The 26,988-nt window shown below is 28.3% G+C and overlaps 2 protein-coding genes and 1 long non-coding RNA gene across 5 annotated transcripts; 2 read left to right on the top strand and 1 right to left on the bottom strand.

Moving 5' to 3' along the window:
• Positions 1-602: 602 nt before the first annotated feature.
• On the top strand, positions 603-6,656 carry LOC111427452 (leucine-rich repeat domain-containing protein hfw). Of its 2 annotated transcripts, none has more exons than XM_023062604.2 (8): positions 603-735; positions 2,409-2,604; positions 2,759-3,073; positions 3,135-3,310; positions 3,432-3,590; positions 3,641-3,796; positions 4,147-4,248; positions 6,226-6,656. In XM_023062604.2, the coding sequence occupies exons 1-8, from the start codon at positions 718-720 to the stop codon at positions 6,502-6,504; spliced, it is 1,401 nt and encodes a 466-aa protein (XP_022918372.1). In that variant the 5' UTR covers positions 603-717; the 3' UTR covers positions 6,505-6,656. The 2 variants fall into 2 exon arrangements, with proteins under 2 accessions (XP_022918372.1, XP_022918373.1); XM_023062605.2 differs by lacking the exon at positions 603-735 and adding an exon at positions 2,224-2,330.
• Positions 6,657-11,421: 4,765 nt separating this feature from the next.
• Positions 11,422-22,921, top strand: LOC111427314 (putative inorganic phosphate cotransporter protein picot). 2 transcript variants are annotated; one of them, XM_023062396.2, is made up of 9 exons: positions 11,422-11,739; positions 17,159-17,346; positions 17,400-17,642; positions 17,809-17,896; positions 21,188-21,408; positions 21,484-21,636; positions 21,698-21,830; positions 21,897-22,138; positions 22,194-22,921. In XM_023062396.2, exons 1-9 carry the CDS (start codon positions 11,667-11,669, stop codon positions 22,374-22,376), a joined length of 1,524 nt encoding a protein of 507 aa, XP_022918164.1. In that variant the 5' UTR covers positions 11,422-11,666; the 3' UTR covers positions 22,377-22,921. The 2 variants fall into 2 exon arrangements, with proteins under 2 accessions (XP_022918164.1, XP_022918163.1); XM_023062395.2 differs by lacking the exon at positions 11,422-11,739 and adding an exon at positions 15,968-16,626.
• Positions 18,058-20,424, bottom strand: LOC111427315 (uncharacterized). The gene is made up of 2 exons (XR_002707926.2): positions 20,261-20,424; positions 18,058-18,861 (listed from the first exon to the last, which is right to left on the bottom strand). It is a non-coding gene; the product is annotated as an uncharacterized lncRNA (long non-coding RNA).
• Positions 22,922-26,988: the final 4,067 nt, after the last annotated feature.

The raw sequence follows: 26,988 nt of genomic DNA, 5'->3' as shown, positions 1-26,988 counted from the left end.
AATATGATTAATTTGAATTCTGATGTAAAATTATGTAAATACATAAAATAATAAAAATAAAAAATTAATTTCTATTATATTATCATTGAATTAATTTCAGGAAAAGACGCTTTCGTTTTTGAAGTAATTTTTGTGAAATTTAAATACGTCAATTAATTTATGATAGTTGTTAATAGATGGCGCAGAATCGATATTTAAAAAAAATTTAAAATTTGAAAAATATTAAATAGTTTCAAATTTAATAACAAATTAAAAAAAAAAGTTTGTTAAATTATAATCTTCGATTATAATAATTAAGAAATATAATTTATATTCTTAACCTATTTAAAGTATTTTTTAAAATTTGTTCCAATTTGCCGTAATTTCTCAATAGATTCTTTTTAAACATCTTACCACAAATACGATGTAATAACATCAATTAATTGTTGTTGTAAAACACTTAACGGCAACGGCGAATCGTTTCTGTCGCATTTATAAAATGTTGGTGACCACAAATACATGTTTACCACTGTTAAATAGCATTTACAATTTTAACTTTTAAACCCACTGTTATCATTACAAATTATTTATCTTTTTCTGCGGTCGGAATGTTCTACGAAGCGTATTTTAGTAGTGGTAACTCACTTAGCGTGCAACGATTGACTTTGGTGCTCGAGAAAAAGTTTTAAAAAGTGCTGTTATTAATTAGAAATAAGACTTGAGAAAAATAAAACCAGGATGTTTATATTTGATCAGGTAAAAATGATATAGTTGTTAAAACGATTATTTATTTTTTTTGTTATTATACATTTTCGAAGTTTACCTTACATATTTTTTATCATTAGTTGTGAATTTCTTCTTTAAACAAAGGTTTAAAATGTAAGGTTTGTTATTAAAATGTAGGGTATATAAGAAAAATTGATTCGAATTTTTCTCCTGCAAATCAATACACTTTCTAAACACAGGTGTGTTTTAATTGATATGATTGTGTTTACAAAAAAATATGCTGGGTTCGATTATTTAACTATTTTTTTATATGGAATGACCGAATTTGATAAATTTTTTGATAATGAGAATATTTGTATCCTCAATTAATGTGTGGACAACATCTTTGTCTTCAAATATCATTAAACACTCTCGTGGTTGAAGCTGACCAAACGATTACAAGCAAAAAAAAATGACATAGAGGACAGACATTTCGTTGGTTTTAAAAGAGATCTCAGACGAGTATTGCAAATCCAATATGAAAATTATGTAGTTAATTCAAAAAATAATACTGGGGATAATGGTTAAGTTATTTTGCTTCAATAGCTGGAAAGATAGAGTTATTCTATGAGCAAAACTTTTTTTTAGTTATGGTATGCAAAATCAGTATTCGAACAGGTTCGAACACTGTTATACAAGACTTGTAATCGCATTTTGTCCCTATTTTGATTGTTAAGCACTGCTTTTTTCAAAAAACTTTAAAGTCAGTTGAATTGTTATAAAAATTGAGGAAAGTTCGAAGTGGGTAAGTCAACTGAACTTTCAAATGAACACCTTTGAGGCCTCCCAACTGTTGATTACTTGTTTTAGGTGTCTATTTTATAGTCCACAACCGGGTTGGGGTCCAATGTAGGACCCTCATTGCCCTCAATGTCGTGTACTAATTCACAGGGATACTCTTTCATTTAGTTTATGAACTTCATTCAGTCATAAATGATAACAAACTCACTCCAATTATCTGCAAGTTTAATTTGTTGATAATCGTTTTCTATTTAATTTGGTTATATTATCAACATTATCTGTAAATTTAACCGGATCAATTTAATACGATTTGAGTCAACAGAAATAAATATTGATAATATCCATTATTTTCTGTCAATAATTTTCAAACACTCAGTATTTTAATAAAGAAATGTCATCTGTCAAATATATTTTTTTAATATTATACCATATCTATAACATTTATACTTACTAATTTTTAATAAAAAATCTTTTTCTGAATCAGTGTATCTCCATTTTAACAAGATTGCGTTTTGGGATAGCTTTTAAAGTGACGCTACTAATTACGTCAATCTTAATTATATACTTAAGCCACTTGGGCACATTTAACTTAACAGTGATTCGTCTCAACCTTTCATTTCATTTTTAATTTATATCTAAAGTTTCGTTTTAAACATTTAATTAAGTTTCTTGTTAAAAAAATTGTGACTATTTTAGTAAAATCACGAAAAAAATTGGTTTTAGTTTTAGATAAGTAACTTTGAGGTTATGTTAAATTTTTGTTATTTATATTTCAAATATTAATTTGCGCATTTAAAACACGATGAAGTGATTTTTGGATTTAACAAAACGAAATGTTTCGCCTTGTAAATATAATTTTATTTTTATTGTTATAATTGTTACAACATAGTCGATTTTAATTGTTATATTATTTTTTTTTGCAGATATTTATTTTGGTGTTATTGAATTTCGTTTTGGTGAATTGTAAAAATTGTGATGAACATTGTTTTTCCGATTCATCTAAACCATGCGAAAAAGTTAACGAACCAAAATGTTTTATTTCAACAATTTGCCAAAATGCTGTTGTTTGTTGTCGATTAAACGACAATTTAGATGAATATTTAGTTTCGGATAATATAAGTAAGTATTCGTTTTTTATTAAGAACAATAAAAAGGCGTAAAAGAAACATGTTCTTGATTAAAGAAAACTTTAAATAAATAAATCAAAAATTGTTTTTATAATAGGCAACTTATTTGACATATTTTAATTTTTGTTAACATTTTCTTTTTTTAGCATTTAGTACAAAAAACATCAATTATTTACATATCCTTAATTCTAATTTTAACAACTTTACGTTAAGTATGAGTAAATGGTTGAAAAATTTAAAATCATTAGCTGTTACAAATGGTCGGCTGAAACAATTTAATCCAATTTTGAAGAAAATGTCGCCTTTGGAATGTTTAAATTTATCTTCAAACAGTTTAACAACTGTTGGTAGTTTAAAATATGCAGGAAAGTTAAGAACGTTAGATTTGTCGAATAATAGTCTACCGGACATTCCTGATGAAATACCACAAACTTCACCAAATATTAAAATTGATATATCAGGTTATTTATTTCTTATATTCAATTCATTTTTGGTTTCAAACTAATTAACTTGTTTTTTTAGATAACCAATTATCCTGTGATAATTTATCAAAAGGATTAAAATCATCAAAATATAAAAATTTAGATTTTGAAAATCCAAATAACACATGGTGTATATTAACGAAAAATAAACAAATTTGGATTGACTATCCAGGACGATTGTCATTATCAGCATTAGAAAAATTAAGTGAAAATCAGGTGCTCTTAACAATAAACTGTATAAACAAAAAGTTTTAGGTTAAAATTTGACAAATTCGAGAAAACTGTTTAACCGACTTTGTATTTTGGGTTGCATACTTAAACATTAATTTTTTTTTAGACAAATTGTGCTATTCCTAATTGTAAATGTGGAATACATCGTGTGGATACATCAAACTCAAAATTATGGACTACTGTTGATTGTTCAAACGCTAAGTTACAAGAATTACCAAAACTTTTACCTGAAAATTGTTTCTCTTTAAATGTATCTTATAACAATGTAAATCTTATTGGTTTATAGTGATCTTTTCTTAACATTTTTTTGTTTAGATATCTTCATTAAAAGGTATACATAATCCATCCTACGATAGTTTATCAGAACTTGACGCTCAACACAACCTTATAACATCAATTGATGATTTAGAAGGATCCAAATTTATCGATAACTTTAGGCGATTAGATTTACGAAATAATTCTATAACATCAGTGAGTAAAAAAAATAAAATAATCATTAAATCAAATAAAGGAGGTTTAACGAACGCCTTAACAAGAATAAAATATTGCAAATCCATCTCGAAATGATTTCTCAATAGCAAAGTAATAAATTTTTTAAATTATTTGGATTGATAAATCAATGAAATAACACCTTCTCGTCGATTAATGTTGTTCTATTATCGATTTGGCAATTTAATCCAGGGGATTAAAAAACTTTATTTTTAAAGAGATTATATCTTTCTTACAATATTGCAACATTTTTCGTGATAATAATTTTAGAAACATTTATCTATTAGTTGCGATTTATTAGTTAATTTTTAATATTTAATTTTCCTTTCCAGATATCAACCCATCCTTTTAGATTTGATCGAGCTTCGCAAAAAGAATTAAGCTTGGGTTACAATTACATTGAATGCGATTGTAACGTGGCTAAAACTTTAAAGGTAAGAGTTAATATTTTAAAAATAACAACGTTTTTAATTTAAATGTAAATAAGGATGACAACATCAAAAATTAAAAAGATAATATCTGCGTGTTAATCATCAACGTTATAATTTATAATTATAATTAGTTCTAATAAAATGAAATCATCTTCGTGACGAATTTTGCAAATAAAAAACGTTAAAATTACTTTAATTTATTTAAATAAAGAGCTTTTTTTAACATTTAACACGTGCCAAGAAAACGAGGATGTAATCAACCAGATAAATGGAAAAAGTGGTACTTTTATTTCATATTCGTTTGAACGATAAAAATTATGATTCGTATTTAGATATATAGGTGTCCCAGAATATGTGGGACTAAAACACATTTCAACTTTTATGATTAGAAATAATTCGATTAAATTGATGAATCCATTTCATTAAAAACTGCCGTCAATTTTGTTGATTGTAACACAATTGTTTGAAGTTGGAGAAGGTTCCATGATTGATGAAATATTTTCGTTATGTTAATGGTATTATACCTTTTTCTTGGATTTCATTTTATTGGATTGCTGATGTTGATGAAGTAGCCAAATGGATAGGTATTTGCGTTTAAAATTTTTTTATTTCATTTTTGCCGAATATGTATGAGACCTTGGTGGTTTCTTGCGAATACAAAGCGTCACGTTGTGACTCAAAAATTAGAAAAATTTTGTCAAAAATTTTTGTCAACTGGTATGTTGGAGAATTTATGGCACTGACATGGTAATCCATAAATTCTTTATGGTGCTAGGGCCTGTACAAACAAATTTCCTGGAATTAGCTGGATCCAAAAGGCTCGTCATCTTGTCATCGTATCCTTTCTTGTCCATGACCACGTTGTCATTTCCTTTGTCTGCTGGTACAACGATGATATCTGCTTTTTTTTATGCACCTGCATACTTATAATAAAAGAAGTTTGCTGAGATGGGCTACTTTGTCATTTCTTCTTAATGATGGATTAATAATTAATGGGTTAATTATAATGGGGATTTTACAATCATTTTCTAAATTATAATTTTAAGAAGTTTTGAATGAATGCTATTTTTAGATCACCTGTAAATAACATTTTGGACGGGCCTCTTTCTTAATCACCACTTGAAAATGCCTCGTTTTTATCTTTCCCAAAAAAGTTATTTTCATTCGAATCCACTTAAAAAAAAAAGATTTAAGATTTTACCTCTTTCATGATCCAATCACACGGTTAACGAAATACAATCGTACCGTTTTCACGATGTTACGAAATTTGTGCACGTGATGCGGAGGTGTGCACCGTGTTGTGTTTACGATCATTAAATGTACCGATAAGATATTTTTCGATGTCATATGACTTAAGTAGAATACATTTATTTTCCTAATAATTTCTAAAGTACAAATTAAATTAAGTGGGTAAATTAGAATGAATCAGAGTGGAACAAAGGTACTTAACTTGAAATTGATCTAAAAAAAATTTGAAAATTGTAACAAATTATTAAGGGGTTAAAAGATTATTGAGATTAAATATGTAATTGAGATAAAAATAAATTTAAAATCAGTACAAACGTGAAGGGTGGGATTGGTGTAATGATTTTAATGCCGATGTGTTTTGAACGAATATTCACGTGAAACTTGGTATCTCGTGCAAAAAGATAACGACGATTTTTTTATTATTATAATGACAATAAAATTATAAACGAATAAATTCTACCGAGGATCGTTAATTTAAATTTTTATTGGGGTATTTTATGACTCTATTAAAAATTAAGTCCTTTAAAATAAGTTAACAACAAGACAAAAAAAATGATGCCTAAAAATTATTAATTTATGACCGAACAAAAGTCACACTTAAATTAAATATTATAAGTACACTCCTAAGGTCATTCAAACACACACGGTTTATTAGTGTTAACTTACGTTAAGAAATTTTTTCAAGGCGAACAATTATTTTTAATTTGAAATGAAAAGTCTGTTTTCTTACAGGAATGGTTACGTATCAATGATAAAGATATCAAGGATAAAGAAGAAGTTTTTTGTAAGGGTAAACTTGGGAAAGTGATTGATTTAGATCCGAGCGAATTATGCAGAAAAGATCCAAGTTTAACCGATTACATTTATTATATAATAGCAGCAGAAGTTTTACTTTTAACTTTATTGATTGCCAAAGTTTCTTATGATTATTGGGTTTTCAAAGGAACCGGATATTTGCCTTGGCCAGCGAGTAAAATGCCAAAATTACCATGCGATTGGCTGTGTGAATAACATTAATTATATTATATCATGTGTTTTTATTTATTTAAAAATGGTTGTGCTTAAATTGTTTAAGAAGATATAAAAATGGAATTTTTTTTAAATGCGTTGTAAAATGTGCCTTAATGTATCTAAATTACGTAATAAAAAATAAGTTATATTTAGATTTGTTTTTCTTCTATATTTTCTGTTAATATTTCACTTTTTGCGTATCATTCTCGGTCATAACACATTATAATTATAAACGCAGATAGACGTCTGATGTTTAACACAAAAAGAATGTTAATAAAATTTGAATGATTACAGAGCGATTTGAGGGATATTTCGTCGATTCATCGTTCACGTTTTTCGCACGTTTACAAGCATCGAACAAAACGATTTTATTTATTTATCGTACCAGACGATCGTTACTGATAGGAAATGAGTCGGCTGCCAATAAGCGTTAATTCACGTGAACCAACTTGAAAGTTTAAAATTAGTCCCATCTCTTGAATAACTTGTTTTTGTCTTTTTATATCTCTCTTTTCAACTTTAATGTAAAAGGAATGATTAATTTTTTAGCTGATTCACTTTTTTAGTAATTCAACCACAATTTAATACCTCGGTTGCTGAAATCACATGAATTATTACCTTAATATCTATATTGTCTCTGAATAAGAAATGATATTTATCGTTTCTTATTCAGAGACAAAAAATGTATTAGACAAAAATTATCTCATTTCGATTTTATCCGAAGAGAAAGAAGCTTGTATCATATTATTACTAACTTGTTGTTTGTTTTTAGTTGAAATATTTTCTGATTTCATAATATCATATCAAGTAAGTAAACACATTGAAGTAATTTGTTTTCCCGATATATTGCTTTAACCATTTTTTTAATTAATTTGTTTCAGTATAAAGTGATTCACGTTAAGATATGTTATTGTTTATTGCGTATATCAAATTTCATGTCATCATGAGATTTTAGTTTTATACAAAAGTTTTACATTCTCATTCACACATATAAAATCACACCGTATAAAATGATTCATAATTACCATTTCAAATTCCATAACAAATATCATCATTAGTAATACAACAAAATGCTTATTAAACATTTTTTGTGTTGGTCACGAAAAAAATGTAAATAAAAATTTGTTTTAAGAACAATGCACAATGGTTGTGGATCTAAACATTTCTTCAAAATTACGTGTAATAAGAGATATATGTTAAATTAAATTTTATTGAAATATGTTCCTCATTTTTTTAACATCAACATACAGGGAGGAATATTTAGAATTAACTGATATTTGTAACATGGACAACAGAATAATTAATGATAACGTATAAAAAACTTATTGTTGGAAGTTAAAGGCAGAAGATTTAGCAAAAAAATTATGGAAAGAAGTCATAATTGCTGCAGTAGATCAAAAAGGATTTAACTTAAAGCAGCAAGCTGAATTGGCTTGTTTTTTGACACAGCCCATAAGATATAATAAGTAATCTTTGTTGCTAGAGCGTTAAATTTTAGAGATTTATATTTTGCAATTTTGGAAAGAACCCATAATTACTGCAGTCGATTAACAAAATGTGCTATAAGGCCGTTTACACACGGAGCTACTAAAAAGGAAATCAACAGTGAGGCGAATTACTAATCAGTTTACTTAGAGTCACTTCAATCAACTCATCTGTGATTCACGGAAAACAACTCAACCTTTTGCTCGTAGCGGATGTAGAAAAACGTCCGATTTTATGGGTGGATCCAGAATCTTCTTCTGTCCATCCTTCTTCTAATATAATATAATATAGCATGATGGTTTCATCGTTTCCATCATGAATGACTAAACTTAACAAACTACAGGTTTTGATCGCTGATGAGTAACTTCGTGTGTAGAGCCTGGTCACGAGAGGCCATGTAAGTCCATTGCAATGGCGACAGAATTAACCATTTTATCTGTGCTTCCTTGAATTTATCTACCATCTCATTCAAAGCACTGGGCAGGAATCACATTGCTATATCATTGTAGCCATTTTTCACAAAATTTGTTTATAAGAATGAGCAAGCGAAATGATTTAGACTTCTGAAAATACCAAATCAAACAATGTAAATTACTTGCGATTAATCTTGAAGGTTAGGTTTAAAAAGTTTTTTGATGAATCTGAATTTGATAAAATCGTACAAAAATCATTATAAATATTTTAGAAACTGTAAAATATTGAAAATATTTTATATCAACTACCTGATTTATTTTTAGTTTGGTATTTATATCATTACAAAAACTTTGCGTAATAAAAAAAAATACCGAGGATAATTACAGCCTGAGATGCCTTGCGTACCAAGAAAAACGAACATGATTTGCAAAAAAAGCAAAACATGTTATTGTTACGTTTGTAGTAACAAAGTTTTAATCTTCTTTTTATAATTAACTCAAAGTCTCTTGTTCCTACTTTAAATAACACTTTAACAATTTAAAGATCTAGCTCGATGATAAATACCAAATTATTCAATTTATTACATCCGTCTGTCTTTCTTTTACTAGCTCATCTATAATTATTAACAGCCGAAAAAAGCTAAAAATAATAAATTTTTACAAAAACGGTTGTAAAATAAATTTCTTATAATTGCTATTTTAGTAGTAGGTATAAAATAAAATAAGTCAATAAAACTTTAGAGTTTAATAAGATAATCCTATATTATTATATTATTCCTATCAGATATAAACGATTGAATAGGCGATAAAAGTACGATTAAAATCTAAATAGTTAAGCTATAGAATTAGTTGAAAAATGTGGTTACGCATTTAAGTTTAAATAAAATTACATTGACGTCTTATTCGATCGTCATTATACCTGTTAATCCATTTTAAGTCCTTAATCTTCAATTGGAGATCAATAGGTAGGATTAACTAAATTTTTTATCAATTTTAAACAGCTCCATTAGTTTTTTCTTATACATATATATATTTGGAATTAAAAATGAAATGATTTGTATATCCAATATGATGATCAAATACGAAATAGAAAGTTGGCAAAGTCAATGAACTCTTTTTATAGTTCAATATTTATTATTATAATTTTATTTTCAAGAAATTGCATTTTAAAAATGAAAATAAATAGATACGAAAATTGTTTAAGGTAAAATTTTAAAAGCCGACTTATATAATTAAGGAAAACCAGCGACTTTAAACTGTTAATTAATAAAGTTAAATCAGATAAGCAAACATTTAAATCAAATGAATAACAAAATAATAGGTAATAACAATATATATGGAGGTAGTGTTATGGCACGTTCGAATATAACACGAGTTTCTAAAAGGTAAAGTCTCGAGGTTGTTGCGGTTTTATTTTGATCAACAACGCGTACCGCAAACATTGGGATTCCCAACTGAAAGGTGGGTTTTCAACAGGTAGAAAGAGCTCGGGTTAAAATTTTGCGCAGAATATAAAACGAAATGACCCAAGACAGATCCGTATTCAACATATTTTAGTATTAAAATATTTTCAATATAAATTAAAATTTTTAACTCTACGTGGTAACTTTATTTTCACGACAGTCTTCCTTGTTTTAGTATATTTCTTGACTCGACCGGATTTTGAGAAGTATGCAATGTTGATGTGATCAAGATTGTGTGAATGGCAATAAAGAAGATCATATTATATTGTGTTATTGTGAAATGTTTAAAATCATAATATTTATTCTACGTTAGTATGGGTTATCTCAGTTGTTTCAAGAATAACTGGATACTTGGTAGCAAGATGTAAAATGTAAAGAGGCTGCCAAATACGCATGACCGTTGATAATCACCAGATCTTGCATTAAAGTTTATGTATCGTATTCATCAATCCCTCGTATTCATCGTCCCTCATCAAGAAGACAGTCTTTAATGGTATCCACATAGATATGGAGTAGAGAGGACTTTGAAAACTGGTTGTTGTTCTCTGACTATAAAATTCTGCATTGGAAACTACAGATTCTACTTTATATACACCTAAGAAAGAAGTAACTCCACTAAGACTTTGCATGATCTATAATTTATTGCCAACGAGTTCTGATAAAGATATGAGAATAACTTTTTTTTCGTTTGATTGATGTCAAGAAAGCATTAAATTTGCTAAAGTTTATATTTCAACATTTGAATTTTTATTCTGAACCAAAGATTTGAATCTTTAGGCGACTCTATTGGTTTCTGCCTTCATCAGAAACCTTTATATATCTTATTATACAGTTAGATCTAACAGTAGATTAACAATAAAAATTAAAATCTATGTAAACCATCATTGTTAGGAGTTATATCCACCTCCACTTTTAAACATATTTTAGCTTCAGACATTGCAAAAAACAACAAATACTTCAAATAAGCCCAATGCTACTTAAAATCAATCACTGATAGGAATCAAAGATCGTGACAAATCTTGTAATTTTTTTTTAAAGATGAATAGATTGTTATAAAGTAAAAAAATATAATCCTTTAATTCCAAAGGGACACCACAATTTTTTAAGACTACAAATGATCTTCAGAAACTTTTCGATTAATAGGAGTTTAAAGAAAAGATGCAAATAAAAAGTTATAATTATATGCGTATTTAAATTTGGAATTAGTAAGATTGCAACATTGTAATAACGAATACTAATCTTTTTGTAATAGACAAATTGATAATAAGACGTAAAAGATTAATTTTTGATGTATCTAAAATCTAGATAAATAATCATTAAAGTAAGAAAAAATGTATAAAAACCATAAAATAAATTAATAAAAATCTGAAAAATCCATTAAGATTTTATGACTTATATACTATTGTTTTCCTCTCATAGCATTATCTTTATTATATTTGAATATATCTATATATATATATAGTTATAATGCAGTACATTCGAGAGGCATACTTATAAACGAAGTAGAGAGTTCGAGTAGAATATACTGTCGCGTATATTACCTGGTGCAAGAAGCGAGCGGGCTTTCAGTTTGCGGCACACCGTCGTTGCGCGTAAACAGCGCGAGAAACGCGTTTTATAAGAGAAGAAAAATATTTTAAAACATTAATTTCTCTTCCTTATGGAAGTTGTTTAAAAATTAACTAGCCTTTAATTAATTATCAGTATTAACTTTATTCTTATTCATTCCAAGAAGAAATCTCTAAAATCTTAATTTATTTTAATAATTCTTAATAAATCCCAAATCAATCGAAAAGAAGAAATGGGGTACGCTACAGAAGCAACGATGGAAAAAGTGAAATCAGAAGGATGTTGGTCTAGAATTAACCCAAAATGTAAGTACTTTTATTTGATGTTAACTTTTAGTAGTTTAAAGAATACATGATTTACGGGAGAGTGTAATAACTATTTATTCAGCTTAAAGTTTAAATTAATCAATTTTTAAACTAAAAACCTAAATTTTAATTTTAACCTTAATTTTCTTTTTATTATATAAAAATAGAACTTTATTAAATTATCGAATGATAACCTTAACCGACATCTACCGATAATTTTATCGAAAATTAAAACAAAATTTTAACAATAGATTCCTAATCCATCATTTTTTGATAAGAGTTTGGTCAAATTTTCAGGAAATTATAACAGCTAGCGCCATCTCTATAATTAATCTACGAAATCGGATGATTCAATCAAATCAATTAAGATGTCGCTTTTAATCCAAAAACGGTTTCAAAATTATAATATAAAAATGATAAATGATAAACGGTTAAGATAATAAAAGAGCGATAAGTAACAATGAAACGCATAAAAAAGTTAAATAAAAGATTAAACTTTAACATGAAGTATTTGTTTATTATGCATTACTTCACTATCTATTGACATAGACAAGTAACATTGCGGTTTTTAGTTGAACGTGACATAAATTATTTAAGAATGAAATTAAAAAAAAAAAATTCATGGAATTTTTTTCTAGTTAATATATATGGAAATATGTCACGGTTATTTTATTGTTTTTTTTGTACTGGTTTGTTCTGGAAATTTTATTTTCGTCACGATTTTAAAAATACATAAATAATTAATGTCATTAAAAGTGATTTTCTTTAAATTTAACAATCTATCTGACAGGTTCATGCTTCATTTTAAATTTAATATTTTATCTGCTAATATGAAGTAAATCTCGAGATTATATTAAATTTAATATTTCAATTTAAAATTTAAATTTGACATTTCATCTGATAATTAAAAATTTATTCTTAATTATATGAAATATCGTAATTTTACTATACGTTCTAACAAGAATTTATTTCAAATTTGAAAACAATCAAAAATTTATAAATCATAAATAAATTCAATTTAAAAAGAAATTTATTAAAGTCCCTAGATTTACAAAGTACCGCGGTTCATGACGCCTGTTTTCGAGCCAAAATGGCGGTTTGACAACTTGTCACTGCATCTCACCACTTATTTACAAAAATATTGGCGTCTTTGGAGTTGCAAAAATAGCAGTAAGAAGGGCTTTCGACTCTTAACATTCGAGCCAAAATGGCGGCAAACCGCGGTACTTTGTAAATCTAGGGACTTTAAAATTTATAATTTGAGGGCGCCATCTCGTAACGAGCGAACGAGGTAACATTGGTTGTTTCTACATAACCAAAAAAAAAATGATTAATACTGAAATGATGTTTTTTAAAAACTTTTTATATCTTCTATGGATTTAGTTTTCACTAAATTAACATAATTATAATGTTATTTTCTGACGCACAAAGATCATTTTTATAAACAATTTAATTGAGTTTTAACATGGCAGTAATAGAACATTTTTACTTTCTGATTAGACGCAGAGTCAGCATTCCATCAAATTAATATGACGTTGATTACGAGTTCTATGATTGATAGAACTGAATATTTCTATTTTGCAAATTGTAGTACTCGTATCTTTAATTATTGTTAATGACCTTAATTAAAGTAATAAAATCAAGTTTCAAATCAATTAACATAAAGTTGCAACTATTAACGCTTCCCTTTAGCAAACGAAGCCCAAGGGTTCCTACAGCCTCTGTCGCATCACGCATTTCGATCAATTTAATCTGTCTGGTCCTTTGAATCCAGGATGTATTAACCTCTCCTTCTTCTATGTTGAGGTACATATCCAAGATCTCTTTTTGGCCATCTATTTTCCGGCATCCTTATCACATGCCCATACTATATCAACTGTTTAGTTTGATGGGATGCATCAATTATACATCAACAAGGTATATACTTGTTCGTCCATCGTCTAATTTCCTCATTTTGGACATGTTCTAGTCTTGATACTCTGCCTGTTCTTCTTAGAAAGTCTATATCAAGTTCTGACACATATGTTAAAGTTGATTCTTTTACTGATAGATTGATTCATTTGTTACTACAACTTGAACTTTGATTTTGCATCCCTATATCCATTTTCGAGAGTTGTCACTTTTTGTGAAAAATGAGTCGGATATCCAGTCTATCACCTTAATGACACTTCTGGGATCCCTATAAATGTTCTAAATGGACTAAATACACTCGATAGTCACTCCAGTCTTTGTCAGAAACAGCTTCTTCATTAGCACTGTATCGTAGGACTTTTCTAGATCTATGAATACTAAATAAGAGTTTTGTGTCCTAAATAAGCAAACTTGTTGTAGACACAACAAACATTTCTAAACCAGTTTAGACATTCTTTTCAAATTGTTATATCATTCCATTTTGACATACAAATATTATGTGTTAAAGTTTGCACAAGTTTTAAAATTTTACTTTTTATGAAAAATTTTACATCTGTCTCTTTTGAAGATTTCAAACCTCTTATGAACGAAGTATTTTACGAATATGTCAAGTATTTGTAGTTAACGATTCATCCCTGGCAATCGAATATTGAGAAATGCTAATAATTTTAAATTACATCAATTACGAATCCGGTTTTGCAAATATTAGTCACATATGAGTACCGTATAAAAACCAGTTTTAGTTACAGTCAGGTAGAAATTCCTTTCAACCCATGACGTCGATAACAAAAAGATTTAAAAAATAAACTTGAAAAAAAACAAAGATCATCATGATACCGTTATCCATAATAATTGCGATATAATCACCTTACAACCGTCTTTCTGCATTGCAGATGATAAACTTTTTATCATAATTTTTTATTATTTTAATCGAGATAATCTTAAAATGCGAACGGTGGTTGTAAATAAGTACCTATTTTTAAATCGAGGGTCATAGTACGGAGTTAAAATCGAATTAACGTTTGTTAAAAAAATCGTACTTGGTGATCTTTATTCAGTTAAAAACGGAGCAATTTTAAAATTAAAAACAACTAGTCCCGATTGTTACTTCCGCTCTTTAACATGACCGTTCTCTTTATATTTTTCCGACTTTTTCAATCTAATCTTAAAGAGAAAAAAATATATCACTTTAATATTATTGTTTCAAAAAATTATCGGAAAATTTTCAGATTGAGAAATAAAAAAATCAATAAAAATGATGATAATTAATTTATAGCAACTTTGAAAGGCAAACATAACCTTAAAAACAATTAACACTTATTAATCATTGCAATGTTTATCTTTATATTTAGTTCTTTTTAGTTTATCATGTTTTACAATTTCACAACGTTTTAAAGTCACGTCTTTTTATTCAATTTTACAGTTGGTAATAAAATCGAAAAAATTCTAAGAGTCTAATTCTTCAAACTCAATCAAATTTATGATCTTAAAACAATAAATCAATAAAAGATGTCATAAAATAGACAAACGGAATTAATATGTTGTAAATTTGAAGTTAGATTAACATCAATAACCAATAGATCAAAATCAAAATGAAATGTCATAAAAGTCATCGTACACCAACGGTTTTTGCATGATTTCTAATAAAATAGTTATATAATTATTCATTTTAAGCAGATTTATAAGTAAAAAACTTTTAAACTCAAGAAAATAGCAAAATAAATGAATAATTCTTTAAACGTACGAAGTAACAAACTTTTGGGACTAATTGTAAATTGAAATAAATCGTTTTCAACGTTCAAGGTGCACCAGGGCAAACTTTATTGTTGTTTAAAAAAATTATTTTAATTATGAAATTTAATTTAACATTAATGTGCGTAAATCGAATTTTAAAAAAAACAATTTATTAGCAATAATAGGCCAATTATACGATAATCAATTCAATAGCTACCAAATTTTAATCATTATAAGAGGGTGTTGTGCGTAATCCATCTAAGATATCAATCTATAACAACCTTCACATTACCATGATGATCAAAAGATTACAAAAGAAAACTTTTAATATACTATTTCAATTTTAAAAAAATTGTTTTTTATAAATTTAGCAAATTTTTAAACTAATTTAACCAATTTTTTAAATTTTGTTTTAAAGCAACAAATTGGATTATTTATTTAATGATCCAAAACTATTTTTCATCCCCGTATACAAAAAATCCATCGCCGTATTTTGGGTTGCATACTTAGATAAAAAAAACTCATCCCGGTTTTACTATATAAAGAAAATTACGAACGTAATTGTTAAACTACGATAAACTGTGGTTGTAGAAACATAACGCGATAATCGTAATCGCAGTGTTAGGTTTCCTTTTTAAACATTTTTATTTACCGCGTTGTTTCGTAGTCGCGCGTTTACACTATCGCCAACCATAGAAAAAGGAAAACGAAAAAAAAATAATAAGACTGAGACACAAAAAAAAAGTTTAGCGCGCACGTGTTACTTTACTTCATCTAATCGTGCGTTACCTTTGTCGCGTCAGTTGTGCACGTGGTCCTCGCATCTCCGGTATAATACGTAGCGTGTAGAAAAACGTGTAGATTTTTTTGAAACGACACTTGCATAAATAATAACAACCGCGACGCGACATAACCTCTTTATTTAAGTTTTTATGAGTAGCCAACTTAAAATTTAAATTAAAAAAAATATATTTTATTTTTAAATTGACTGTGAAAACTAAGAAAAAGTGTTTAATTAATTGACTTTAGTGTTATCATTAAAATGAGTTTAAAAATGTTGGGTTAGGAAATTTTTTAACTTAAAAAATAGTTTTGTTTTTTGTATATAAAATAAAAATTTAAAGTAATTAACATAAAAAATGGTGCAAACTCCAGAAAATCTTCAAGATAGAAATAGAAACGGTTATATTGGTGTTTATGATCAGGCTGATATTATAGATGGCAAACCGAAGAAAAAACAGGGTTGGTAACATTTATTTTTATTTTTGAAAATATCATTCTGACATTGACGTTTTGATATTTAGACGTCAATATTTTTTAATTATTTTTAAAACTCAATTTAGAGATAATTGTTATAAAAATGTAATCGAGTTATATGGCATAATAAATTTTTTTTAAACAATCATAAAAGTCAGATTGAATCATTTTCAATAGAACTGTCTAAAATAAATTAAAGAAATGAAATTCCGCAATTTTTCGTCTAGAAGTGACGAAATTATCTCTACCGCAGTGATAAACAGTTATTACTCTCCTCTCGTTATCTACGACAAGATAATTCTTCATCGTCTCCGTCAACATCATTACCCCTTTAACTCACTTTTTTTTTAAAATGGTTCTAATCTAGTTTACGGAATTTCCAAGAATAAAAAGCAGGATGAAAATATGTTTGTTGTTTATTACATTTTCCGTTTTAGTCATTTCAAGGATAACTTATTACCGACTGTATTTTAAATATAAATAAATTTTTTTAAAAATTATTTTAATTTATTTTTAGCATGGTTTGGAACAAGACATTGGGTAACATTTATGCTCTTCTTGGGAATGGCAAACGCTTATGTTATGCGAACCAATATGTCAGTGGCTATCGTAGCTATGGTTAATCATACAGCCATCGGTGGTGGAGAAGAACTTGTCGACGATGAATGTGATGCTGAATTAGGAAACGAAACATCAACCCATAATGTAAATACATCCACTTTTATTACTTAAAATATACTAATATATTAATGCTACAGAGTGGAAGCGATGGACCATACGCTTGGGAAACTGATCTTCAAGGTTACATTCTTAGCTCATTCTTTTATGGCTATGTAATCACTCAAATTCCTTTTGGAATTATGGCCAAGAAATACGGAAACATTTACTTTTTGGGAGTTGGGATGTTAATCAATTCGGTCTTTGCCTTCTTGGTGCCGATCTCTGCAGAATGGGGAGTTGGTTGGTTAATCGCTATTCGTTTCATTCAAGGTTTAGGAGAGGTAAATTTTAATTAACAACGTACAGGAAGCGAGATAATTACATTTTTCTATTTTCAAAACGAATCGTACGAATGTTTATTATTTCGCGACGACATGATCACAAAAATGTGTTTTATCTCGTTTTTGTACTGTTGCCTCGGTACTGAACCGTAAAATTTCTCGTTAGGGACCGATTGTTCCATGCACACACTCCTTATTGGCAAAGTGGGTCCCTCCCAACGAGAGAAGCAGGCTGGGTGCTTTCGTATATGCAGGTATAATTTAAAAAAAATTAAAAATTACTGTTTTAAATCAGAAAATATCAAAACCGTTAATGATTACAATAATAGTAGTAGCCAACTCTTTAATAACACATAAACATCTCGAAGGAGTTCAAAACATTGATCTTGTGTTGTAAATAAATTTAAAAGAAAAAAAAGTATGATTAATCTTTATTACTGATTGGAATAAAACAACAAAATACAAGTAATGTAACACATCGGACGTTATGAATGACTTTCTTTGTTTTTATTTCATTGGAGACACATCACATAAATATGTTTACACTGATTTAATTTTATTCCGTTCTAATTTCATATTTCCGAATATCTAACGATTACTTAACAATTTTATTAAACATTTTAATAATTTGAGTATTAGAGATATTAGTTTAAAATAGAATTTATTGAGTAAAGATAAAAAAAATTAAAGTCATCTCGAAACAAAAACTGCTAAGTAATCTATCTCGTTTAAAAAAAAAATTATAATGCATTAAACGTTTTTCTCGTTACAATGCCGTGAACAATTTTAACATCAGTTTCGGTGCCAAAACGTATTTTTATTATTATCAAGCTGACATTGAGTGTACTATGAATAGTGACAATACTTAAAACGTAAAAATTTATAAAAGCGGGAATGTGCCGACATAAATTTTATCTACATCAATATTATTATTATCGATTCTATTCACTAATATTGTTAATAATGAACTTATCTTTATAGTACTTTGATAATAATGGGCTCGACAATTTATTTTATTTTTTAAATACAACCAGGATTATAAAAACGATAAAAATATTATAACAATTGTAGGTGTGTTTAATTACAGGTATTAATGCAATAATTTATATGTAGTAAATTGTGGCGTTTAAAAAGATGTACTTTCATGGTGGTGTGTTGATAATATCTTCTTAATTTCTTTTGTTGATTCATGATAATTTCTTTTCGTTATGAACAGATTCTATGAATAACATTTGTCATTATCGTTTTTAATTTTTGAGTTATATTTGATTTTAGTACCAAAAATTGTTCATACTAGTTATGGATTAAATATTTCATTTGTGACAACTTTTTGAACGGAATTAAAGTGTTGCTGTGATAATCCAATCAGAATTATCATAAAATATCAAAATTGAGAAAAGTTAATGAAAAAGAATTTAAATACCAAGTCAAACAACTTCAGCTTGGCTTAATAATATTATAATATCGAAGAATATTACTCGGGTATTTTGTTTTTAGAAATTTTCTTGATTTACAATTTCTTTTTTGACATTATTGTAACTTTCTATTTACAACGAAGTATTAAAGTATTGTATGGGCCTTGAGTCGATATCGACGATAGAGTAAAGGTTTAAACGGTTCAAAATACATGTGTTATGTTTACTGCAATGAATAATTTTATTGCAATTTTATTCGAAAACATAGCAACATTTATATTTTTAAGAGTGATTAAGTATTTTCTAAAAAAGAATTTAAGAAATTTAAGTCAGAATCATTATTATGTTTATTTTTCCATGAGTAATTCCCGCATTAAATTTTATAACGCACAATAAATTTAAATGATACAAGATAACATTATTCATCGTTTTTCTTAAAACAAATACTTAGTTTTTTTAATATTTTATCTAAATTGTAAAACAATAAACTTACTATTACATACAATCAAAAATGAGAAAAACGAAGTTTTGGTAATGACTTGTCATTAAAAAGTATTAATTGCTGCTACGGTTCTTTTTTTCATATCTTGGTCTTTGTGAAAGGAATGTGTTGTGGTGAACGAACTTCCTAAATTTTTTTGTTATGAAATAAAATAAATAATCAAGTACCATTTAAAGTTGAAAATACGGAAGGGCATCTTATTTTTTAATCTGGAACTGTCGTCATTAAAAATAAAAAATGGTATAATTATAATTTTTTATCAAAAATCTAAAGTGCTTATTACATTGTATGTTTCGATTAAAATTGTTAGATTACATTCTTATTTCAAGACTCAATTTTTTTAGGAAAATTACGTGTAGTAATTACACAGATAAATTTATTATTAAAAAAACTTACTTTGTTTTGTTTTCTAAAAATAAGAAATGATATATGTTTTATAAACATTCTATATGTATTTATGAACACGAAGAGATAGCACTTTTTACATAACCCAGCTATAAAACTATCAATTCGATTATACAGACCCGTTAATTTTTTTTTCAAACAACATGAAAAAAATAAACTTAATCACGACAAGTCATAATTACGTAAAAAACATCACGAGAGTCCAAAAGTCAATATCGTAATCGGTAATCATATTTTTAAATGTATAGTTTTTCCTAAGTCAAACATCTTAATCTATTTAGATCAATTTTACTTACAATTAAATGCTGACGTCAACGCTTATAATTTTTTTTTCAATTTGATTCGTCACCTTACAGTGACTTTGTTTCGATTTACAAATTTAGATGTCTAAATAGGAACGATCCGCTAAATATAGATTAACTTTGAAAAAGATGCAGTGGTGGTAACCTTACTTATAATAACGCCGAGACGACAAGAAAATAGATTTATGTCACGGCAATGCTATTATCTATTTCAATGTCATACGGTTTTCTCCTTATTTCTCTATGTCAACTTATTACTTAACAAAAAATACTTATCTCTACTGTTCTCATAAGGAAAATAGCTATATATTATTCATATTTCGTTCTTTGTTAAATAATAAGTTATAATAATTGTGGTAATAAGTAGAAATAATGTTTTAGAGAAAACTATTTAAAACGCGGTATCAGATTCAGTGTAGGTATTTTTGGATCCTTCCTAAAGCGTTTTTGATTTTCAAGAAGAATGTTTAGTCGATGTTACAATTCCTCGGCTATATAAAATAAAATGCACAATAAAGACTGCATGATTTCGACCGATTAAGCTGAGGTAGCTTAAGTAACCTCGTCTAAATAAACGAAAATGCACGATATTACTTTATTAAGCCGAGGTCGCTTGCGGCCGAGGCGCTACAGTTAATATTTATATATAGTGATATATAACAATATACACAAAAATGATAAAATGTAATTTTGTCGGTATCTGCAAATAAGATGCAAAACAACAGCTTGTTGTCTCAATTTTGCTTATAATTATATAACAAATGTTTTTGATGCAACAAAACATATTAAAAAATTATGGATAATGGAGTAGATGTGGTATTTTTGTTCTTGATGAATAAATTTTAAAAATCATTTTAAAATCAAATAAAAAAAATGATTAATTAATGTATAAACTGAAAAAAATTTTCTTTTTGTTATTAGGAGCACAATTTGGAACAGTTATTTCGATGCCTCTAAGTGGATTACTTTCGGCATCTGCAGCAGGTTGGCCATCAATTTTCTATGTATTTGGTGCTGTTGGTACCGTTTGGTGTATTGCATTCCTTTTATTCATCTACGAAGATCCCAATGCCAATAAGAAAATGGATGCGGAAGAAAGAAAATTTATTTTGGATTCTTTATGGGGGACATCACAAAATACGGTAAATATTTTTTTAATTAAAACTTAATTCAATTTAATTTCAATTATTATTATTATTATTTTTTAATTATTTTAGAAAACCCCACCAATTCCATGGATGTCAATCATCAAATGTTTACCATTCTGGGCTATCCTCATCGCCCACATGGGCCATAATTATGGTTATGAAACTTTAATGACAGAACTTCCAACCTACATGAAACAAGTTTTACATTTTGACATCAAAGATGTAAGCAGAACTAAATTGAAACAACCTTAATTATAGTTCTAATTATTATTTATTTTTTCAGAATGGATTTTTATCAGCTCTTCCTTACTTGGCTATGTGGCTCTTCTCAATGGCTATAAGTCACGTTGCCGATTGGATGTTAGTTAGTGGTTACTTTACTCATACAATAGTGAGAAAAATCATTAACGGAATCGGTATGTTAAAAAATTACGTTTTAGGAGTATTATTTATTTAAATTAATTTTTGTTTTATTTCTCTAGGTCAATATGGTCCTGCTGTTGCTTTAACTGCAGCTGCTTTTACTGGTTGTGATCGTTGGTTAACCATAGCAATTTTAACTATTGGTGTAGGTCTTAATGGTGGTATTTATTCCGGATTTAAAGTAAACCATTTAGATATTTCTCCAAGATTCGCCGGTATTCTTATGTCATTCACGAATTGCCTTGCTAATCTCGCTGGTCTATTAGCTCCGATTTATGCAGGAAATATCATTAAAGGAGAGGTAAATAAAATGATATTTTTTTAATTTCATTTATTTATTTATTATTTTTTTTTAGCCAAGTCAAGCTAAATGGAGAATAGTTTTTATAACAGCCGCTTGTGTTTATGCTGGTTGTTGTACTTTCTACACAATTTTCGCTTCTGGTGAACGTCAATCATTCGACAACCCGGAAAATGATAAAAAGGATGAAGAATCCGCTGAAAATGGAAACGCAAATGTACAAGATACTCGTACTTAGACTAATATTCTTTTATTTTAATTTAATTTTGATTATTAATAACAGGACATATCCGGTTAAGTGCTTAGCATTAAAAAAACCGTGCTCCTAAAATTTTATCCACAATATTTGTGCCACACGCGTTAATTGTACACATTAATTTTAATCGTTTATTTCTTTCGTTTGTAATTTAAAAATAAGAAAGTTATGATTCAACTTACATAATATTTATTACTTTTAAGTATCATTAATTTATTTCTTGTTCTGTTATTACTATTTTTTTTTTAGTTTTTTAGTTCCTTTTTGAACTTTTGACTTTATCAACGTAGAAAGAAAGAAACATATTGTACAGATTTATACTTGAGTGCCTTATACTGAGAAATAAATATATTATTATGCAAAGTGATCAATGTGGATGTAGCAAAAGTGGATAATTTTTGTGATTGTTTTAAAAGAATGTTGAACGTTGAAATTGTTATTTCCTTATTTCAGGTACAACGGAGAAACTTTTTATTTGAAAAGAAAAAAAAATACAATAAAATATCTGTGATATTCATTATGATGAAGTAGTTTTTTTATTTAACCACTCAACGAATGAATCGCTTTAGTTGGTTTTAAAAAGTATTATTCTAATTTATCTTGTTAGGATTAGTGTTAAAATATTCAAATTAAATGCAATCGTTTGTCTAGCTGCAGCGGGCTGAATCTAGGTGTAGTCGCAATTTGGCTTTTAGCCATATCAGTGTTTTATAAAAGTTAAGTGGTGGCTACATCTATTTATTAAATTAATCGAAATTTTATGGAATCTCAAGATTAACGTTAAGAAATCTAAAACTTCATCTAAAATCAATTTCTTGAAACATTTCATGTTCAGGATGATATACATCGTCGTTGTATAAATATGGTGGTTTTGCTCTAATGATAATTTTGTGTGAAAACCAAATAATATCAGCTTTTGTAAGAGGAATTCAGTAGATAGACTAGAAAACTTAACATTATTCTTAACAAATAAAAAGAAATATCTAGTCTTCTATTAGTAGTATCCAGTCTTCTGTAAACAGTATCTAGTTATCTATCAGAAGCATTATTTGAGAGCAGTATATACTCTTTTAGCAGTATTTAATCTTCTGTCAGCAGTATTTTCTAACCGCATATGAAGTCTTTTTCAAGTAGTATTACGCCTTCTAAAAGCAATATCTGGTCTTTCATAAGTAGTATCTAATCTATTTCCAGCAGCCTCCAACCTTTAATCAACAGAATCTAGTCTTCTGTAAGCAGTATTTGGTTTTCTATTATTACAGCGTCTAGTCTCCCATCAGTAGCATCTAACTAAATTTGTATTCTGCAAGCAGTGTCAAGTCTTCTGTAAGTAGTATTTAGTCTTTTGTCAGTAGATAGTTTATTTATTTTTGAAAATTACTTTTAGTTTTTGAATTCAATTAATTTTACTGAAAATTAAATAAAAGACTTTTTACAGCCGTCAAAATGATTTATATAAAAATATAAAATTAAAAAGGGATATTTACTACAGAGTCTGTTATTGGATTTTAAAAATAAGCCCTGTTCACCTCAGTATACACAGAAATTGCGGGGCTTCTCTCCGCTTTGTGTTCTATAATTAGATTGACACACTTGACCGTTTCCATCAACGCGATCATAAACGCACCATGATAGTTATATGAATAGAGAAAAATTATTGGAGTTCTCATTTTTCATTGATATTAGTGGATGTTTTTTGTTGAAATAGGAGAATTAATATTTTTAGATCGATGCAATCCATCAATCTTAGCAACGAGGTTATTTAACAACGAAACGATCGTAAAATGCCATTAGCAGACAGTGGTGCAAGCGTGGAAAATTGCAAATCCCCGGGGAACTCTTAGGAGTGGATAGGAAACCATAAACTTCCCGCTTGGTTCCCCTTCGGGGAGAGTTCCAAATCGAGATTTTATTCGTTCACCAACTGCGAAAAGAACATTTTTTCAAAGAATCGATAATACTCTAAAATTTTGTTGAAAGACATTTTGGTAATTTATGTAAGCAATTATAAATCCCAAAGTTAATTATTAGTAACCGATAAGTCCTCTTGTAGAAATTGTTGAAAGTCGAACCCTTTCTTTTTATATCTTTTTTTATTCCAATCTTTTGTTCAAAACTTTTGTTCAGAATGTTTGCTACAGTAATTGGAAAACTCGTCGATGCGCAATTTTCTTCTGGCATACAATGAAAAAATACCGAACAAATCCTCCTACCATAGTTTCGGTGACCACCAGGTTCTCCTAGTTTTGGGCATTGGAAAAACTAAAATCGGGTAAAGAATCGATGTAGGGGGAGAGTTAGTGCGCACGCGGTCGTCATCTCCTCGTGACCTTTTACAAAATTTGCCGACCCTTTCCAGCGCGCGCGTGTGTAAAACGTTCTTCCGTTACGGTCTCCTTTTTAACAAAATGAGATTCAAAGCCATAATGAGGAATTCTTTCCCGGTGTTTACCATCGATGATTCCCGGACGTGGTCTGCATAAAATCTCAATTTTGCTCGTCTATTTGACAAGATTTACAGTTAAACCCTTTAGTTTTAAATAACCGATTGCAAAAAAAAATGAGACAATTTTGCTTACCACATCCAATCCATTTGTTGCATAGAACATGTTAATTATGGTTGGTGGGAAATATAATGTAATGCGATATGGGGTTTACTATAATTATAAAGATAATGTGAGCGCATAATGTAGGACTCACCGCAATGTTGTTACGCGTTCAACAGCGTAAGCTGTTAATTATAACAAAATAAATTAAATTTTTTTCGTGGAAATTGATAATATTGTAAATTAATTAAGTTTTAAAAACTTATTTAGATGATTATGATGATAATATCATTATATTATAATGATTTTTAAGTGAAAGATTTTGAACTGTCAAATTTGATATGTAATATGTAATATGACAGCTTAAATTAAATCTATTTTTTCGTTTATGCACCGAGTTGAAATGGACACTGTGGTTGCGTTTCTGCATACATTTCCATATTGGGGACACAATACGAATAAGAGTCCACTGGTGCGTGGATTTTAATTGAATATTTCGTTGCTGTTTTGAATACATTGGCGAAAAAGAAACTTCAACGAAAACTCTAATTATTATTCTCTATTAATTATTATCACTACCAGTAATTAATGCTCGATAGCAGATTGTCCTGCCTGAACGGCAGTCCTGGATCGAAAAGGAAAATATAAAATTTGATGCCTAATCTGGTTCTTTTTAAAGTCATAAGACTCTCGTCTATTGTTACATCTCTCTCGAGTTTAATCGCAGAAGAAAATTTTTGCTTTAGATGTTCAATGACATGCCATAATTTATTTAGTTTAGGATGTGGGTTGGGTTGGGTTGCAGAATTTGAATACCAAAAAAAAAAACAATCAATTCTCCATTATCTGTCGATTTCCACTTCTTCAAACGTGAAATTTTTAGCGAAATTCCAGTACCACATTGAACTGCATATCTGTTATAATTTCGTAAATAATTGAAATAGGACATATTAGCTTTGTTTGGTATCTTGCACTAACGTACACCAGTGCACACTTTTTCTTAAAAATAGTGTTTGGTAGACTGGTGCAAACAAGTGTAGATAGTGCCGCCGCGTTTGGTAAGCGATTGAGTTTTAAAAGTGCAGACACTTTTCACACCGACTCGCCGGCAAGTGTAGGAAGTGTAGTGTAAGTCGACATAACCTTTAAGACGTATTTAGTTTTTTGAAAGTGTCAAAGTTAGATTTATTTAAACAAAAATAAAATATTGTAAGCTAGTAAAAACAATAAATAACAGTTTGATTTGTAGAAAACGTTCTATTCAATTAAAATTAAAAACCCAATAGGAAGTTCTCCGGTTAAATATAATGGCTAAAATTGAAAGACAGTTAAATGTAAAAATAATTTATGATGAAGGGGGAAAATATGTAAAAAGTGATGACAAATTAAATCTGTCGGCTAGGTCTCGATAACTACATGCTTCATGACCAGCAAACCAAAGAAACACTGCTAAATGTTTAGCGGAACTGTTTCTGTTGTAGGTATCATTTACTTTCCGGAATTCTGTTACTTCAAAACGACTGGATAAACTTTCAAACAACTCCCTAGATATTCTAAAATGCTTTTTAAACTGTACATCAGAATATTTGGGAACTACATCCTCAAAGTATTTATCGATGCAAGTTCTTTTATCTTTTTTACTTAAAAGTAAAAATACATTTTCTTCATCATCGCTGTCCAATTCTTCAAAAATCATATCATTGTCTTCACTTTCGGTATCAGACTCTAATAGGGTCACTACAGGCAACATTTCCTTTTTTGATTTATTCATCTTGATTCTTTGATCAATAATAAATTATTCAACTTCCTACAGAAATAATAAAGATTACATAACCTATAACTGTCATAATAATCCGTTTTACCAAACACCTAAAATTGTTACACTTATGCACTTTGAAAATGTGTTGAAAACTGAGAGTTGTCAACTGCACTACACTTGCTACACTAGGAGTATTTATAGCAAGTGTACCAAACACAGCTATAATGTTCATTAACATGTTTTTTTGGTAATTGGATTAGCTATCATATGTCAAAATTTGATGGTGAGT

Source organism: Onthophagus taurus, chromosome 2, assembly GCF_036711975.1.
Source record: "Onthophagus taurus isolate NC chromosome 2, IU_Otau_3.0, whole genome shotgun sequence".
Lineage (NCBI taxonomy): Eukaryota > Metazoa > Arthropoda > Insecta > Coleoptera > Scarabaeidae > Onthophagus > Onthophagus taurus.
The sequence above is the reverse complement of the archived record's forward strand: the minus strand, read 5'-3'. Positions and strand labels throughout refer to the sequence as shown.

Excerpts from the sequence above, each read along its gene's own strand:
- LOC111427452 (XM_023062604.2), top strand. Across the intron at positions 3,311-3,431 it reads AAAAATTAAGTGAAAATCAG|ACAAATTGTGCTATTCCTAA; the intron begins GTGCTCTTAACA and ends ATTTTTTTTTAG. Across the intron at positions 3,797-4,146 it reads GAAATAATTCTATAACATCA|ATATCAACCCATCCTTTTAG; the intron begins GTGAGTAAAAAA and ends TTTCCTTTCCAG.
- LOC111427314 (XM_023062395.2), top strand. The coding sequence starts at position 16,524 with ATGGTGCAAACTCCAGAAAATCTTCAAGATAGAAATAGAAACGGTTAT. Across the intron at positions 16,627-17,158 it reads CAAACCGAAGAAAAAACAGG|CATGGTTTGGAACAAGACAT; the intron begins GTTGGTAACATT and ends ATTTATTTTTAG. Across the intron at positions 22,139-22,193 it reads GAAATATCATTAAAGGAGAG|CCAAGTCAAGCTAAATGGAG; the intron begins GTAAATAAAATG and ends ATTTTTTTTTAG.